This window comes from Acipenser ruthenus, chromosome 8 (assembly GCF_902713425.1).
Source record: "Acipenser ruthenus chromosome 8, fAciRut3.2 maternal haplotype, whole genome shotgun sequence".
Lineage (NCBI taxonomy): Eukaryota > Metazoa > Chordata > Actinopteri > Acipenseriformes > Acipenseridae > Acipenser > Acipenser ruthenus.
The window spans coordinates 50,057,565-50,076,648 of record NC_081196.1 but is presented as its reverse complement, the minus strand read 5'-3'; the positions used below and the strand labels follow the sequence as shown (position 1 = coordinate 50,076,648).

General features: G+C 34.7%; 1 protein-coding gene across 6 annotated transcripts in view; it reads right to left on the bottom strand.

Annotated features, from left to right (window-relative positions):
• Positions 1-19,084, bottom strand: part of LOC117407102 (unconventional myosin-XVI-like) — a 158,660-nt gene that overhangs the window by 126,750 nt on the left and 12,826 nt on the right. For 4 of the 6 annotated variants that reach the window (XM_034011734.3, XM_059029139.1, XM_059029136.1 and 1 more), the window contains exons 1-2: positions 16,705-16,894; positions 8,995-9,258 (exon numbers count right to left, since the gene is read on the bottom strand). In XM_034011734.3, the coding sequence (XP_033867625.3) occupies positions 8,995-9,258; positions 16,705-16,732 (292 nt within the window). In that variant the 5' untranslated portion in view covers positions 16,733-16,894. Of the gene's footprint in view, positions 1-8,994; positions 9,259-16,704; positions 16,895-19,084 lie in introns of those variants that run through there. The other 2 variants (XM_059029137.1, XM_059029138.1) reach the window with 1 other exon arrangement.

Here is a 19,084-nt window from a genome sequence, read left to right as displayed (position 1 = left end):
TGGTTTATTGTGAAATACAGTTTTGAAATATATCAGCATTGAGATCTGTTGTACACTTTGGGATTTTAATCCAGGTTATTAATAAGAAGTTGTTTCATTGCAAATTGTGGTAAACCCGTGCTGATTTAGGGTAAGAAAGCTTTGGGGATTTGCATATTTAGGAATGTGGTTGTCTGTTGACGTACCTATTAATTTAGATCGTATCATTACATTTCTAAATGTCTAACTACTATTTAAAAATATATATATTACCCATGCAGTTGCTAATGAAAGTTAAAGTAACATATGACCTGGTAACAATGGCTGAAGATATACATAAAACATGTTTATACTACTAAAAATAGACACATCTATCAGATGATAGGAGAGCCTCATGTTTCCCAGGTGGTCAGGGAGAGACACAAAGCAACAATGTAAGAACGTCTGTCTCACACGCCACTTTAAGGTTACACAGTTTAATTTATAAAGTTCAACTGTTTATATTTAAGTATATTGTGAGTATGTTAACATGTGGAAATCTAGTGTGATAAACTATTTTCTTCTGAATTGTTTAAAACAAGAATCGAATACTTGTAGTAAAATTTTACACAAAGAAAGATATATATATTTGCTTGTAAATCTGCTAGCGATCAAAACACAATTGTATTAGCTATCAAACATTATTATTATTATTATTATTATTATTATTATTATTATTATTATTATTATTATTATTATTATTATTATTATTATTTATGTATTTATTTATTTATTTATGCAGCTATATAGTATTCCAAAGAAGTATTTTTAGCATTACATTTAATGACCTAACATCTGTTACCCTGTAATTAAAAACAAGGCACCCTGCAAAGTAACAAAAAGATACTCTTTGTATGAAGCGGCTTAGCACACCATGCCTAAAGAAGGTTAACAACCATGCTGAACTTATGGAAGTGTGGCATTAGCTTCATTCCTGTCTTTCACTTTGCTCTCATGATGAACAGTCTGAGCGGGTGCTACATTTAATGGCAGATGCTATCTCTATCACCAAAAGCAATGAACTGCTGCCTATACTCTCTCCAAACACAGCAGTGGAGTGTAGACCTCATCATCTATGTGGAAGTAATAGGGGATCTAGTTATGTTTAAGATTATGCTCCCCTACTTTCTGTTCAATTAGCTGACTGAATTTACTGGATATGTATTTTTTATCCACTAAATGGTTATATATTTATCTGCAGTCTCAATTTGAATCATAACGTTTTCTAAACAAGATTTTATTTTTCCACAGCCTGCCCTCAAACACTTGGAGCCCATAAACATCAGTTCACTGGATCTCACTAGAAGTGTATTGAGTCTGTCTGAGGAAGAAGTTATTTTGATAAATAAGAATAGTAACAGGTTTGTTGACTGTCGTTGTTATATATGAAATTGAAGTGGACCTTTCAAAATGAGAGGGTTGTTTTTGAGTGAGTGATTAGTTAGTATGTTACTGTAAGAAGTCTACCAAGATATAGTTTTGATGTTTAGAAATAAGAAAAAAAACAATATACCATTAGGAGAGTGAGTGTAGGTACAAAATGGAGAATAAACAATATATGTATTTTCAGTGAAAACAAATACAGTGTGTAACAGCTTGCCCGTGGTCATTTCATTTTTACTACATACAAACTGCAAAACATCTGTCATAGAGATGTTTTGTTTTCTCTGTTATGTTGCTACAGCAACAATAAAGGGCAGGAAATCTAAAATTTTCTGATGCAGAACCCTGTTTTTGTAGTTTATGGAATAGCTGAAACTAACTTACTTGGTAGAATTCTAATCAGTATATTCAATTTGATTTTTTACCTGAATGCAGCATGTGAAATGGTTGGAAAAATTTAACCAGAACCAAAAAGACCAAAGCTATGAACCTCTTCATATTCAATCAGGTAACCAGGCAAAGAGAGTTCATATATAGTAACAGTTACACACAGCCAATATGAAATAGGACTGAAAGAAACAATGTGTTTTATAATGTAAATTTACTGAAGTAAAACTGATTTGAAGCTAGCAGATACCGCCGTTTGTTGACTGATTAATTTAGTGAAGGCTTACAATAAATTACTCTGTACACAAACCTGGCATAATTTACAGTGTAACACAAATATTTGTATAGAAATGTTGTCATATTAATGTATATTGATATTCTATGTTTTGTTGTGATCAACAAACATTTAATTAAAAAAAAAAAAAAAACATAATAGAAATAATACAATCCACTACAGTATAACAGCAATAACAATATTATAACATTATATGTCACTTTACTGGGGGATCCAAATAACGGTGCCATTTAAATAATAATAACCTTGAAATCAAAAACACTAAGAGATGTGCATGCACAGTTTGATTCTTCTTCCATCCATCTATTCACCCATCCTGCTTCCCAATCCACAGCATGCAAATAGCTGATTATGCAGACATTTTCTTTTTTTTTTTATCAATTTGGACATTTTTTTCTGTGAGGATTCAATTAGATAACTAAAATGTTGCCAAGGCAAATATGAATATTGCTATCCATGCTATCTGAAAGTATGTTTTGCAGACCTATTAGTTCTAACTGTGCTGCATATTAAACTAGCTTTTGCACCAGAATCTAAATGAATATCAATTTGAAGAATACAATTATAGGTTTAGCTTGACATATTCTTTGTCTTGACAGCAGTAATATTTGAGTAACCGGTGTAATTAGCTCTGATTAATGCATTAAAATGCTAAGTCATTTCCTAGTTGAAGCATTTAAAGCTACAGCATTTATATTTACACTCTGTACCATCTTTACAGTAAAAGTATGATCACTTTGTTAATACAATTTATTCAACAGAATAAAAGCTATATCATGAACAATGTCCACGAAGAATCTATGGGCGGGGAAATCCTTATTGCTCTTATAAAACATCCCTTTAGTAAAATGAATCATTATAAACCTAAGGGATTGACAATCGGATTACAAATGCAGCAGTCTTTTTCCAGTGTTATATGTAGCCAATTAAGGTTTGAATCCAACTTTAACCTTAGGCACCCTCATTATATAATATCTGGTACAAAAACACATTACAAAATTGTTTTCATGCACCAAAATGTATTGTTTGGCTCATAACCGCAGGACAGCTCCTCTGCAGAAGGCATAGATAAAATAAAGAAATATTTCACAAGCCAGTTTAAAAACTCTGAAATCAATTAGCAGTGTTTATTTCTTAGCAGACGCGTTACCATCATGCCAATAAATGAATAAACAAAGTTGAAACAGTATTACTCATACTGCCTGATGTCAGACAGGCGTGCCTGAGTTTGCTTTTGCTGGACTCTAAGGGGTAAGATGAGGCTATAGTTTGGATAAACAAATACTGTTTACTGTATATAAGTGCAAGTGTAGGTAGGCCTAGTGCTTGTCACTACAATTATTTAAAATAGAGACACTGAATTCCAGTCCTGAAGGACATTCCACTACAGGTTTATTTAGTAAAATGAAATAACTAGGTTAGGACCTGGGTGGTGGTTTCAACGGTAAGGGATAAACAACAATAGGTGTTGAATAGTTAAAAATAATTAGGCACGAGAAACTCTGGATGCTTTTTTTTAGCAATTCAACTCTGAGTTGTTTATGCCACTTAAAACATTTAAGTTTGAATTCCCACTTACACAGACACAATTGTCTGTTGTAAGTGAAGATAGTAGCGAGGACTATGTTTTAGATGTCAACATGAAAGTGGCATCAGAAAACTAAAAATGCAAAAAACAAAGAAATGTGAACCAACAACAAAAAAGTTATTGATAGTTTTTACAAACCTGAAACAGATGAAGTCCTAAATATCATTGCCAGTGATCGGTTTTAGAGAAGTACTCAAATGCAAGTGGGCTATACACTTGTTTGAACAATGGTTAAACGAAAGAAATGCAAAAGATTGTGATTGACTGATGGAGATTTATTAAATTATGATGCAATTGCTGCTGTTTCTGAATCTGTCCAAAAGAAATGTGAAATAAAAATGGAAGTGAATTTGTAATTGTAGTTTTTTTTTTTTTACATTGTTTTAATGCATAATTTACCAATATGGAATTCTAAACTGAAATTGCAAGCCCTTTTCTAACTGTTTGAAATGTGTAATGCTATAATTAATTCATTGTTGAAACGATTGTTGCATAATAAAATGTTTTTCACTTATTTGTTGAATTGTTCTGACTGTGGTTTCGTTGACGAATCAATAGTTTTCTGTAGATTTGTAGCATAAGTGTGGATTTGTTAATCAACAAAGTAGTATATCTGCCCCACACTCCCCTTCTCTTCAAAGTCACACAGCCACGCAGTCACTTTTACTTAGAAGATCTGTCGAATGAAACAATTAAAAGGGTGATGTCACAAAAATGTTTTAAGTTTGGTTAAGCCGTTTATTGAATGGTTGGAAAAAAAAAACTGGACCTAGAGTAAATTCTACTATGGACTGGGCTCCACAGTAAACCTTTTCAGTTTTTTTTTTCTTTCTGTGTAATTATTGAGAGTAATACTTAAATACTTGCAACTCGTAAACATCTTTGACAAGCATTTCGACTAATAGTCATTGAAGAAGATTACTACTTAGTTTAGTATTACTACATATGTGAGTGTTTCATAGTCATGGATGAACTGTGTAATCATTACATATGTCATAGATGTAATGTCTTACATTGGAGAAGAAAGAAAGAATAATTAAGGCAACACCCAATATCATTCAAAGTTTCCTTTTTTAAATGAACAAAAATCAGTTACATTTATGTTAAAATTGAGGTGCATCTATATTTGAACATCAACATTAAAATCCCTGCAGTATCTTACCAGATAATATACCTTTTCATACTCAATAGAAATGTGCACAAAAGATTACCTTGCACCTGTTTGCTGATGAATTGCAACATAAGTGCCTCATCCTCAAGTGTGGTTTTCTACCTTAATTTCCTACGCTCCAACTCTGAATCTCAGCGTCTTTCTATTATGTCCCCCCACTCTTAGTTAAAATATATTTGTAGACCTTAGAACCCTCTTTGTTTCAATTTGAAAGCTGTCTACATATTCTTTTATCTCTTCTTACAAGCTTATTTTCAATAGTATTTTTTTTCTTTTGGCTTCCAATAATAGTTTCTGTTTCTCTTATACAGCTGATTATTTTTCTAATCCTAAATTTGAGTCTGTTCATTTTAACTTATTTTTTATATATTCTTTATATACTTCTCTCCAGGAGTGTTTGTATATTGTATGTAGGGGCATGGATGAGTAGCAAAAAAAGTTAAAAATACTAAAAATAATGTAGAGGTCTCAACTTAAACACAAAATCTCACAAAACTTATTTGAAAAAGTATGTCTTCAATACCAATGTGAACTTTTTGAAACAAAAAAGAAAATCCACTACCAAGATTTTCTTCAAGAATGTCCCTTTGAACCACTAACCCAAGTATTATTTTCATATTCCATAGTCCTCTGAATGCTAATGTTCTCTTTCAGGATGTTTTTATTCCTGATAGATTTAAAAAAGGTACTTTGTGCACAGCTAATAAGACAGGTATGATTAAATGCACTGATAGATACTTAAAAAACCATCTATGTAATTACTTTGGGCATTAACTCACTGAAAATGGTGAATTCACCTGTTGTTAAGTGGTTTAGTCCCCATAGGAAAATCAATATGAGAGTGTAAAAAAGATGTTTCCTACAACATAAGTGCCAACTTTTTAGAGTCACGCTCGAGACCACAAGCTTCTTATTAATCAGTCAGCTGTAGCAGAGGCTATCAACACTGTTGACATTGACACATGCCAGATTTAAACATGTAATCTGACAAATACTGAGCTACTGAGACACTCAACACACTGACAGCACTTCCTGAAAGTATTTACTAAAGCCAAGCCACAATTGTAAAGATGAATAATACTGTAGAAACGAGTTAATTGAATCATGAAAGAATACAATTCAATACAACTTTGACACATTACAGAACTTTAGGAATTATTAAACTTCAAAAATCCAGTAAAATATTTCTATTCTTTGACACTTGCTGTTACGGCATTGTAATAACACGCTCATAACATAGTCAGGATCTCCAGCCCTTACTGACGAAATAGGTGACCGTTTTATTTTGCTTAACTGCAACAATGTAAAGCACACAATGCTCCAGCTAAGGTTTTGGTGGTCTGAATAATTCTGTAATTTTCATTTGCCTCAGTCTGCTGGTCCTTTTTTTGGCTGTTTTAGCAGCAGAAGCTTTGTGTGTAATACACCACACGTAATTCATCACGTGATTACAGGTGTGTTCGGTTGATTAGACACTACGGTTGATCAAAGATCGGATAATTGACTTCCTACTGTATTTCATTTGATCTGCATTAGTGCTGTATATGTGTGTAATACTACTACTACGAATACTACGACTACTACTACCACTACTACTAACAGTTGCCACTTTAGTTTAAAGTGCATGTTGTTGCTGTGGGGGGCCATTGGAAGCCAGATCCACCAGGACAGAGACCTGATTTAATATAGAGCTTTGTGCATTTAAAATGTGAAAGTGTATAAAGCAAGGTAGGATGTTGGATACAGAAATACAATCTACAGGACAATGTGTGAGTACTGTTGTATAACACCAGGTTGTGCTCCACTTGATTAACAATTAATAGACAATTTGATAACCGACTCTATACTGTACATAAGAAAGTATGAATTGCTAATGGTTTCTGAGATATATTCTGCTGAATGAATCTTATTATTGTGAACATTACTCTAATTCTAATTCTGTGTTTTTAATACAGATCTCAGCAACAGTGATTACACATATGTAAATGAGGGATAATGTAAATTAATTGTTACATTGTTGTGTGTTTATTTAATATAGGCTATCAGTTTCATAATTGAGTGCATTATTTAAATTTGCTTTTTATATACAGTACCATACACACATTGAATAATACATGCCCTTTTACCATACCAGGTTAAAAGTCAAAAATGGATCCAAATTATATTGCATTATTTCCTTCATATAAAGTACATGAAGTCATTGTGTGGAGGCTGTCACCAAATCCAACTTGTATTCTCCCTGTCAACTTTTATTCCAAATGCAAGTCATTTAATTGATTTATCCCCTGCCATTTGAGCACAGTGCTGTAGTTGGGATATTCGTTTTTGACATCTGTATAATCAGTTTGAAGAATGAGCTTATATTTCACTATTTGTTACAGCTCATAACAATTCTTCTAAGTCACAAGTTAATTTGCCCTTTTCACTGCAAGCCCAGTAGCAAGCCTTAATTTAATTTGACCATATTATTGATTAAGTAAAATGTTACATTAACAGACCATCTATATGGAAAGACAGAAATTATGAAAAAGTGTGTGTGAATTGTTATGGGGAGACAAAAATCCAGAGATAAACTTGTTATAAAAGTACCAGAACCTGCTCATAACTCTGGGATTATATTAACCATGGCATCCTGCCCAGTTTGAAAAGCTCAACACTATAACCCACATTTCAATAGACATCCCATCGCTGTAGAGCTGTTATGTGACCTAGGCGCATATGATTTTCCCTTTCTACCTTTTAAGAGCACAAAAGCTAATGCACAGCTCCCTCTGGGCTCCACCTCTGCACTATTCAGACAGGATTCGAACCAGTGAGCTCCCATTGGAATTACTTCAATTACAAGTGACTTTTACAAGGTGAGCGACTGGGGACACCACTCGGACATGAATTATTAACTGTTTAACAGCCAATTCTAGCATTTCTGCTTTTAAATTTCTGCTCCAGTGCTGGTTAAAATTAGTTCTCATAGTTGAGGCTGCAAAATCAGGAAATGTGTAACAGATCTTGAGGGAAATGGGACATGTCTTTTTATTTGTGGTTATTTAAGTGTTGGGCTACCAGATGTGAGCATGAAATTACACAAAAGGATACCTAATGAAAGGATGCCCAATGCAAAAATTGGACAGGAAAAAAACAACTTACTGGAATTTGCCCAAGTGGTACCATGATTTCCATCAAAAGCAAATAAACTGAACCGACTAAAACCAAACCAGCCACTTCCCAACCACAGATCTTCTCCTGAACTAAAAAAATGTAACACACATTAAAATGTAAATGTTTTAAACTTGCCAGAGTTATAAGCAAAACTGGGCAACTTCAAAAGATTCTCCAAATATATAGATCAATCAACAGAAAAACAACTTCCTAACATCACCAAATCAATAAGCAAATTTAGTGCAAACTTGTTCCAAATTGTTTTAACAAAATAGCAAAATTGTTGGATACACTTCAAAATACAAGTACATAAACTACACTATAGCTGCACAGTACTTTTGTTGCATTATTATTAATGTGCTTACAACAAAATTATAAGATCGCTAAAAACTTTTTGTTAAGTAGATGTTGTTAATTAATCAATTTTTACAATCACAGAATTGTGTGAAGCACTGTCGTTACAGATCTGACCCCTGTGGATGAGATGAGATGAAGTTTAAAATATCTTGAGCCACAAATGCAGAGAAGCCTTGCTTGATTGTATAGTGGTGTAGATTGTGCGGTGAGTGTAGTTGCCAGGTCATGTCCAGCCTCCATCCTGTTACACTAAGTGCATGCAGTAAATATTGACATATTGTGATACTTGCATTGTGAAGTGCACCCAGATAGTAAATAACTAAATACATGAGTATGCATCTTGGTTATTATATTTACCGTAGTATACCCCATGACTACATTGATTATATATATATATATATATATATATATATATATATATATATATATTGTAAAAGACAACAAAATTTAAATGCATTTAATTTCTATATCTGACTAGGCAAATGGATGCACCAAACACCCAACAGACTAAAAGATGCCTCACAGCATTTAACATTGACATGGGGGAGTTAATAATTTATTAGTGAGTGGATTACAGGCAGTGTTGCATTTATAAATATCAGCAAACCGTAAGAGATCATTGACTGAAATGTTTCATACCTTCTTTGTCATCGTGGTGAATGATTGCATCCTGGATCATTTCTGACAAGCCAAAGTGGATCTTATATTTCTTCTTCTGTTTCAATTTGGACTTGTGCCCCACTTGTTTCTGTAGTGTCTTCTCTCGCTCGTAGTAGGCCTTGATCTGGTCGCAGCGCATGCGTTTCACCAGCCGCTGGCGCTGACCAAGCGGGAGGGACTCCAACAAACATTGGTCGATTTCCATGTCATGAGATCGAAAAACATTACATAGCTGAAAACAACCTGCAGGAGGAGAAGAGAGTCTGTGTCAAAATCAATGTGATGCATGGATAGAATTATTTATCCTATTGAAATATATTGAGGAGATTCGCTGACTCCTTCCCAACCCACCCTCCAGAATAGGGCTCTCTAGCCCATATTATAGAAGCAACATTTTGCTTTTTGAATGTACCCCAATGATATTTCTGAATTACATATCAAATAAGAGATGCCTTACCAAATATAGGCATGAAACAACCTGAAACCAACCACAAATAATAGAAACGCCCCCCCCCCCGAATTCAATCCACTTGAGCTGCAGTGGTCCTGTTAATGTACTGTTAGATTGCTTACATTCAGGATGATTAGCTCAATCTAATCAAGTCAAATCAAAGATGTAACATGGGCACATTTTCTTGCAATTAAGTTTTAACTATGCATGTTTGAAGAAGTAATTAATAAAACAGAATTGAACATAACCCCTATTGAAGTAATACATGAACACATCACACTGATTTATTAGAGAATGGCTTCAGAGGCTCCCACTTTATTTCCCCTCTGATCTAACCTTTAACTGATTGCACAGCAAAACAAAATGCCAGATTGTTTAGTGTTCATGCTGTGCAATGCTCAATACTTCAGGGCTGCAGGCTGATCTTAGTGTTAATTCTGCATTTTTTCAAAGTGGAACATCTGCCACATTTTAATGTGATCACTGACTGCAAGGCAAAAATCAACTTTGTAAAACGGATGGGTTTATCTGTCTGCCCATTGTCTCTGCTAGAACACAGGAGGCCATTGATAAAGCGGGGATTGTCAAAGATCTGCACAGTCGGTAGAAGCAAAGGACTGATCCAGCACAAAAATTCAAGTCTCAGTTCATTTCCCTATGTGAGCGCTCAAAGGTTGAATGAAAGATTTAGTTCAGTGGATCAGGCCGCTTTTTTACTCACAATAAAAAAATAAATTAAAATAAAACAAAACTAGATCACAATGAGCAAAGGATTCTGGACTCTGTACTGTACTTTTATTGAACATATCATTTGGACATACAGCATATTCTATTTAAATAATCAGTTTAATCTGTGTAGTATATGTATGCGATTGCAGTGCACTACCACACAGTACTTAACTGTGAAACTTTTAGACAGATGCATGATGCATCTAGCTTTAATATACAAAATGGAGTGAAAAAATATTGGGATGGTAAACAAACTTGTACATTTGAGATTTAGGATGGTTAAAATAATAATAAAGCCACTGTTTACAGCACCAGTTTCTAATTGTAATAAAGCTCTGTTATTGGACATTACCTTGGTAGTTGACCTCGTCTGTACGGTATCGCACCTTCCAGATTCGGGCAACTACCAGATGGTAATGAACTCAAATCCGGGTTCTATTTGTAAGACAGTGTGTTGCAAAGCCAGCACTCAAAATGTGTTTTTGTTTGAAAGTAGGTTCTTCAGAAGAGCAGATTGCAGCCTTGCTGCAGGTGTCACTTATCATGTATGAAAAGACTGTGGAGGATAAATAAAACTGATGGAGGGATTGAGAAAAAAAGAAATAAACTAACTTTTCAAAATGTGAAGTATATCAAATTGGGCAAGAACCCATGGCTGGATGCCAAGAGTACAAATTGATTTCGGATTGGTCCCAATGCAATGGTATAAGCAAGGAATTATATAAATGACAAAAAAAAACCAATAAGACAAGAGCAATGCCCTACATTGACAAATACATATTAAAACACGATTACTGTTGAGTGCTAACTCTAAGCATACCGCTTATATCAATGGGGAGTGTGGTCTGGTCCCATCTCCCATATGACAATGGCTTGTGGGTATCAGTGGCAAACGGCACACAGTTGCTTTATCTCTTTGTATGGGCATTACTATGCATTAAGCCACAAAAAACATAAATGGAAGACTCAACAAGCTGTAGTGATAATACATGTTTGAAATATGTATGCATTCTCTCTCACTGCAATAGAATTCTATCACCTGTGTGAGGGAGGGTTTTAGAGCTGATTTTACTGAACAATAGAAAGGTACAATCATTTTGTAGACCATTTTGAGGCCAGTAAAGCGTAGACTTGCTGATTTAAGATAATACAAAAAAGACGGTTTGACTTATAAAGAGTTGGCTGGTAATCTCTCTTAATATATTAATCAGCTATCTAAATGTAGGGTGAATAAGTGCTTTTTTAAAAGATACATTAATAAAACCTGTACAATTTAGAAAAAAGGAAGGTTAGAAAAGTGCTGAATAGCCGCATTTATATTGTTATACCTGATAGGGATCTAGCCTATACAGCATGTCTAGGGGATTTGGTGTCTGTGTAGAGCATGATTCTCTCTGCATACTCTATACATTCAAGGTTACAAAAAGGAAAGCATTTTTTCTAACTGCAGCGGTGCTGTGGAATACAGATGGTGACTTTGAAATACAATGTTATACCAAACAGAAACCAAAAACTAACATCAAAATGTAAAAACAAAGCTTACATAATAATGTATAGCATGACCTTAAATGCCCTATATGCATGTCTTGCTTTTTTGAAGCTCAGATTCAGATTTTCATTCTGCTGCAGTAGCTTCTAACCCCCTGTTGGTAAAACTCCAAGCCTCAGGGCCTTTCCCCTGAATACTCAGCTTTCTTCTAATTTAGAATCAGACTGTCAATCTGTCATCTTCCATACGTATATAATTTTATTTATGTATTTATTGAACCCATTTTATGGGTATCCCTAATAGAACCAGAGCAATATTTCGTCTCCTTCAGCCTTTATATCCACCAGGTGGTCTTTTCAATTAAAACACCAGTCTAACATACAAATTCCTACACATTGGACTGTCCCCCTGTCTTTTAAAATGCTCAATAGCCTTAAACTGAAAATCCTCTTTCTACTTCTAAATAACAGCTCTTGCAGCCATGTCTTCTGATTCTAATGCAGCAGCTACCCAGCCCTACTCAGGCAGTTGACAACCAACGCAATTGATTCCAAGGCTAATCCTGGCACTGATTCTATTAGCTCTAGACCAATCCTTACTGTGCCAGGATAAAGAAATAAAACCAACAGTGTCACAGAAATAACAAAGGGACCTCACGGAACAACAGTATCTATCCTTGCTTTGGCTGAACCAACTCTTTCTCCTTCTCCTCAGTTACTTGTTCTGCAGGGATATTACAGTTCTATAAACTTTGATTTTTCCTTTCCTTTATGGCAGATCTGCTATTGATGCCAAGTTTCTACTTATCCAAGTCAGCTGAAATATTACGAGGTTCCATAGTTTGACTGCAGCATCCAGGAAAAATAACAATTTTAATATTCTGTTGGTTGCAAGATCAGTATCCTGCCAATTGCATGGCTCCTTCCCCCAAACTGTATCCTTATACACCATGACAACATGAATCAATGAACATGGAACTTTTTCATCTCCTTTGAACTTGATTTTCAAGATTTTTTTTTTTTTCATGTCCACTCCAATACTGCTCTGTCTCTAATTTCACAGTGTGTTGCACATAGACAGAGAGGCCGAGGGAAGAATTTTTTCATTTAGCTTGATGTGCGTAATTATATCAGTGACCCATATCAAAGATATTAAACATCTCCAAAAACACATCGATAATAAAATAGAGTAATCTCCACAGTGACTAGGAAGGTGTGCACATCTCCTGTTGTATCTTAGGGCTTCTAACAGCCATTTCCTTGTGAATTATAAAAAAAGCCAGTACACTGTCAACATTGTTGGACTGGGTCCTGTCTTTCAAGACAATCCATGCATTATGGCAATTTCACTTTTCAAAACTATTGTATATCTTCCTGTAGAGGTGAGGAACAAGGCTGGATAAAGTCACTGAATTGCTATTCATATTGCCACCTCCCTAGATACTGAAAAATAACGCAATAAAGCTCTCTATATGTTTACGAGTCACTCCTTCATTCATTGGCAACATTGATATTGGCTATTGTGTGGTTTCAGGTCAAAATTACATTATTGTTTTTTAACATTTCTATTTCTATCAGGTGGATTATTTGATTTTTTATTAGCTTTAAGGTTCCCTGGAGGTTTCCCCTATAAGTTTTGTTTTATTTTTTTATTCCAATTTCATGTTGGTAAGAATGTACCTTTGCCTGGGGGTGGGTGTCAAGGTTATTTGAGTTTATGTGAAAGCGGGACACAGCTCAGTCTTAGTAGCCTATAAGGGAAGGCACCTCTGACAGTGACATATTCACAAACCATTTAACAAGTTAATTTTACACCAGTTTTCACTTAATAGCAACCCAAACCTTGATGTTAAAACACTTCAAAGAAATTACACAATTACCTCAGTGAAATTTTCAACAAAAGAAAGTGCAGATACTCTTATGCACAATTGGGTCTAAACATTTTTAAAAAATGGAGCCAATTTGAGTGCCAATGAAAAAATACTTCTAAAATGTATAAATATTGGTACATGGTATTTTAATTCAAAATAAGCCTTAAAAAATAACTGAAAATGTGACTAATTCACCATAAACACCGAAGCCGAATATACTGAAAGCTTTGTATCCTCTGCATGTATCACATTTATCTTTTTACTTATTACTTATCCTACAATTATATATTCTGTGTGCTTTTATCGTATAATTATACTACAGTATAACTGTCATTTTTTCTGTCGGGGAATGGTCAATCAACTTGTGACTCATTAACCAACTGGATTTATAAAGAGTTTAATTTAACATGAAAAAACTTTATGCAGATAGCGTGGACACAAGCATGACTTTAATTTTTATCTTCATGGGAGTAACTTTCAAAAATATTAAATCAGGAGACTAAATTAAACATTTCATAACAGCAAACTTACTTCAGATGTCATTCATTTAATGAACAGAAGTCTTTAACTTTCCATTTCTTAAAGAATTAGTAGTCGATATCAGGGAGGGTACCTACTGACAGCACATTATTTTGACAGGGTTATTGACAAATTATATAAATTCATAGGCGGAGGAGACTGATCGATTGGTTTAATAGTGATTGGCGCCAAAGCTGCCAAATAACTGCTCATGATCTTGCAGCCAAGAACTAAGGTAAATATATCATCCATTGATCTTGGTTAATTTTGAGAATATTTTAATGATCGTTTTGTTTCTGTAACAAGGATGTTTTCTAACGACACACTAGTGGACTGTGTAAGCGGATGAAATGCACGGACATTGGGTGAAAAGCAGATAAACCGATCAAATAAGTCCTGGTACTGAGTACCGGTAAGCACCAGTAGAATTTCACCCCTAGTTGTAAACATATAGTCTACTGTATGCACAGTATGCAAACCGCACAGCTGTACATAGCTTACAATTATTTTGTCAAGTCATTTAACCAAACAACTGAAGTATGTCAGAATGTGGTCAAATCACTACAAATTGTATATCAGTATGATCAACAATGTATGTCATTTGATCAACTGCCTGGTTTAAAATTCTAGTAAACTATATAAAGATTACGGTAGTAGACTTTTTCTGTGTACTCAAACCATAGGAATTGACAAATCGAAATTGGATTGATGTTAATAGTAGCTCTGCATATGAAATAAAATTGAAAAACAAAATGCTTATTTCACATGTACCACCTATCTTGCTATTAACTAAAATGTTATTGACAGGCAAGTACTGGCAATGCCAGGCAGTGTCCTACAAGTTTTTATTAAACACATCATTTATTGATTATTCAATGAAATAGCGTTAATGGGACACATTTTATTTTAAACATAATATAGTCTGTTTCAAGACCTTAGCTGTTGGAGTGACTTCTAAAAAGCAGATGATGGAGATTACACAGTACGGCCTGAATAAACAACATGCTTTTATCTGAACCTGACATGCATCAATAAGATCCCACGTTACGAATTCATGAAAGCCCTTGTGTAATTAAGACGCAAAATGGACAATCACAACATAAAAAAGTCATTTTATGTATTAGCTACTGAATTACAACTTGAGTTGTCTGGTAAGTGTCATTCTCTGCTTTTTGTGTTCTCTGCATAGGCAATTGAATTACTGTCACATATTGATCACCATTAGAACAGTTTATAGAACTACAGTTAATAAAAGTGACAGACAAGTAAGTCTGTAAATTGGTTAGCAAAAAAAGCCTCCAGCTTTCCAGTATCTATCCGCACAGAATCCTCCATCTCTGCTGTGTAAAAAATTCCAAGCATGTTCCAGAGTCCATCCTACCTCTATATGCTGTTCTTCAAGAACCATTCTATGTGACTAGACTGATAAGCAATCATTTATTAGGGCTAAAATAAAACAGATGCTTCATCTATAGTTTTTTTTTCTTAAGCGAAACATATATATTTATACACACACACACACACACACACACACACACACACAATATCAAGAAAATGAAGATGAACATATAGACAATTGCCAGATAGAAAAATAAATACAGAGCTACATTTGTGTTACAACTCACCATCCTATAACAAGAGAAAAAAATAAAACTTCCTTTCAAGTACAGTAATATTCCTGCAAGACATTTTTAGCAGTAGTCTTTCCTATGACCTCAGTAGTGTACATATCTGACTGAACAGACATCAAATAACAGAATACAGTCTCTGCGGTATATGCCAAAGTCTGAACGGGTTGTTTCCCAAGCTGTTCTCCCTTGGCAGTGATGCTGTATAATCCCTCAGTCTTTCTTTCTTCCCTTGCACTTACACACAAATTCATTCCTTTAAATGATTTACTGTACATAACAGGAATTGATATACAATTACAATGGTAAAAAATGTAACTTTAGTTTACTTGAAATAATTTACTGCCTTCAATACTGTGATTAAGACTCCCCAGTGATGTCTTAACAATAAATACACAAATACTCAAATAAGACATAAAACCTTTAAAATCCTTCAAATGTCACATTGCACAGACAGGGACTCCAAAAACGGGGTTTTCCATAGCAACTTTCCAAAAAAGCAATACAGTCCAGTACTCTCAAAGAATTTGCAAACATTCAGCATCAGGTTGACTATATCTAAAGACTTCTTACATGCTATGTACATATTACTTTATATTTGAAGTATCATAACTAAGTCAGTGCAAATTGCATGTTCAGCATTTGCACCAGAAACACAAGAACCAATTGAATGCAGCTTAACATTTGAATTCTAATATCTCTATTAGACATCAATTGAATCTACAAACCGAACAAATTCTTTACAGAAAATAAAAAAGGATCCCTTTAATAACTTGCTCATGCCAGTATAAAAATACACATTCCTTTATTATAGACATACTACAATATTTCATCAGAACACGACAGGTTTAAAACCAGCACAGCACCAAATCACACACTCACAAACCGTAAAAAAAAGGGTCGATGGATTTAAAATGAAAAACACAGCATTGATATCGTTGAAAGAGAAAAGAAAAGGTTATATATATATATATATAAAAAAAATTCCCAAGTTATTACTTACAGCATTTGATAAAATGATAATGGGACATTGTTTCTGCTCAAACAGTTGTTCGGCTACAGGTTCCAGCATTCTCTTTTGCCACTGTTGTACCCAAGAAATACATAATTCAGAGCCCTGCTTCAGATATTTAGTTTACCTCGACATACATTATTTAAAGAAGATTGAATTCCAGCATCTTATAGAGTGTCTCTCTCAGCCTGCTTCTGCAGCACTGGCTGCCTGTGTTGAGATAACCCTCTGTGTGTCTTGAACCATGACTACTGCACGTGCTGTTGTATCACCATTGATTGGCACTGCTCCTAATCCCACATCCCTGGGAATTGGAGGATTTAATTGGTGCGCCGCCACACTCCTCCAGCACTGAGGTGTGCTGCTGCACTGCGGCTATTACAGCACTGGCAGTTATACAGTTTTTCAATAGCTTTTAACTGGCAACAAATTAGGGTTTATAAGCAGGCTTATGTTTAAGAGCAGAGCGTGGACTCCTTTCATTGTATCATACCCTGTCTCTGTGAGAAATGTAAGTACATTCTTGGCTTTTGGTAAAATCCTTTTTTTTTTTTGACTGACACCTGAGACATGCATAGAAATGTGATATTTCATTGCTTGAAATCCAAGTTCAAGTCCCGAATTTAACTCAGTTCTCAAACTATTGTCTAATGAACTGTGTTTGCATATAAGGTTTTTACAAATGTAATATGTAAAATAGTCAAATTATCAAACACCTGTTTTATGTTAGTAACAGTTGAAACAAAGGATTGACATCCGTACTGTTTACCAATATGTTAATCAGCTAATTAAGCATTCACATCCAATTCACATCTGAAGTCAACCTTATCAATTCAGTTTTGCATGGACGATAACAGAGGGAGTGCTTATATTCTAAGCATATCAAGCAATCAATTCCTTCATGTAACCAGATGAAACTACAGTATTATGCAGGTTTGCATTTACAGTGGTGTGGCAGCAAAGGCTAGTAATCTGCAGCAAAATATCATGGCAAGGTCACTGGCACATTCTTTTACATGCTTACAAAAAAACATCAATATAGAATAGTGAATCAGTCAAAAAGTTGATGGTTCAAGAGAGAATAAATATAGGGCATAATTCTCACTCTAAGGAACAGTCATCTGAGGTCCCTGACACATCAGCAATCACTGAAACAAATCATATTATAAACTGTTGAGTCAACCTAGTATCATAATAGCTTCATAATGGCTACATTAATAGGACAAGTAATAGTTATTTTCCCCTGTTGAAAATCTGATCTATACCTTTCAATTAATTTTAAATTCAATTGACACAGCTCTATAATGTACCATGTAATGCAGTATGTCATGCTATTTTATTTGGTCAGTTTTGCATACTAAGTGTTTTGATTTATCAATTTTTTTATGTAATTTCTTTAAAAAAAAAAAAAGCTTAAAGTGAAGGCCAATATGAATGCAAGAAAAATAAATATGAAGAATAGTTTTCAAACAAAATATGCTTTCTATATAATGTATTCTTCCAACAAATGACAATGTTATCACAGAGCCTGGTGAAATTAAATAGCAAGCAACCCACACTATCATTAAAATACATGTTTTGGAAAATAACCTAATGTACCAGAATCTGTGACATTGAGGTAACATTTATTTTAATGCAGACATACTTTAAGCACTTATACTGTGACTACCTCAGAAAAACATATTGGGATGTCTTAAACATAAAACCCTTATTTTACCCCTGTGTGTTTTCCCCAGTTTAGAATGCCCTACTATGTTTCCTCATCGCAGCAAATAACCACAACTGCTCATAAGCCCTGGTCAGTGGCACTCTACGATCCCTCTTTGTTGTCCAGGGTCTCTATAGCAGATGCTGAAGAGATACTGGGCCCCGAAGGACAAACTCTGGTCCTGCAGGTATTTGCTTTGGGCTCACCGCCTGCCTGGCCAGTAGAGTCTACTGTAGCACAATTATGAGAAACAGTCCTTTACGATACAATGTTCCCTGTGGAAATCCAGTGGTGATCATCAACTTTGCACAGCCAGTTTGCAAGCCTGTCCTCCCCTGACTGTATGACACCCTGCACACCATGCGGTTGTGCCTTTACCAGGTGAGTAGTTTGGGGGCGACTGGTGCCATTCCTTTGCCAAACATCCTAACGATGGACAGAAAATTGGCGGCTTATGACATAACACTATTAACAGGATAAACTACTAAGATTTGAAAAGTTTGGAAAATGTTATATTATTAAGGAGGAAAATGATTGTACAGATCGAAGGTTCAATATGAACCTCTACTGACACCCTGTGCACTGGAATTTGAGAGTTACATTCAGCCATCACAATACCAGGGGCTTCGCGATGCAAACGTTATCCAGAAACCATAGCATTTA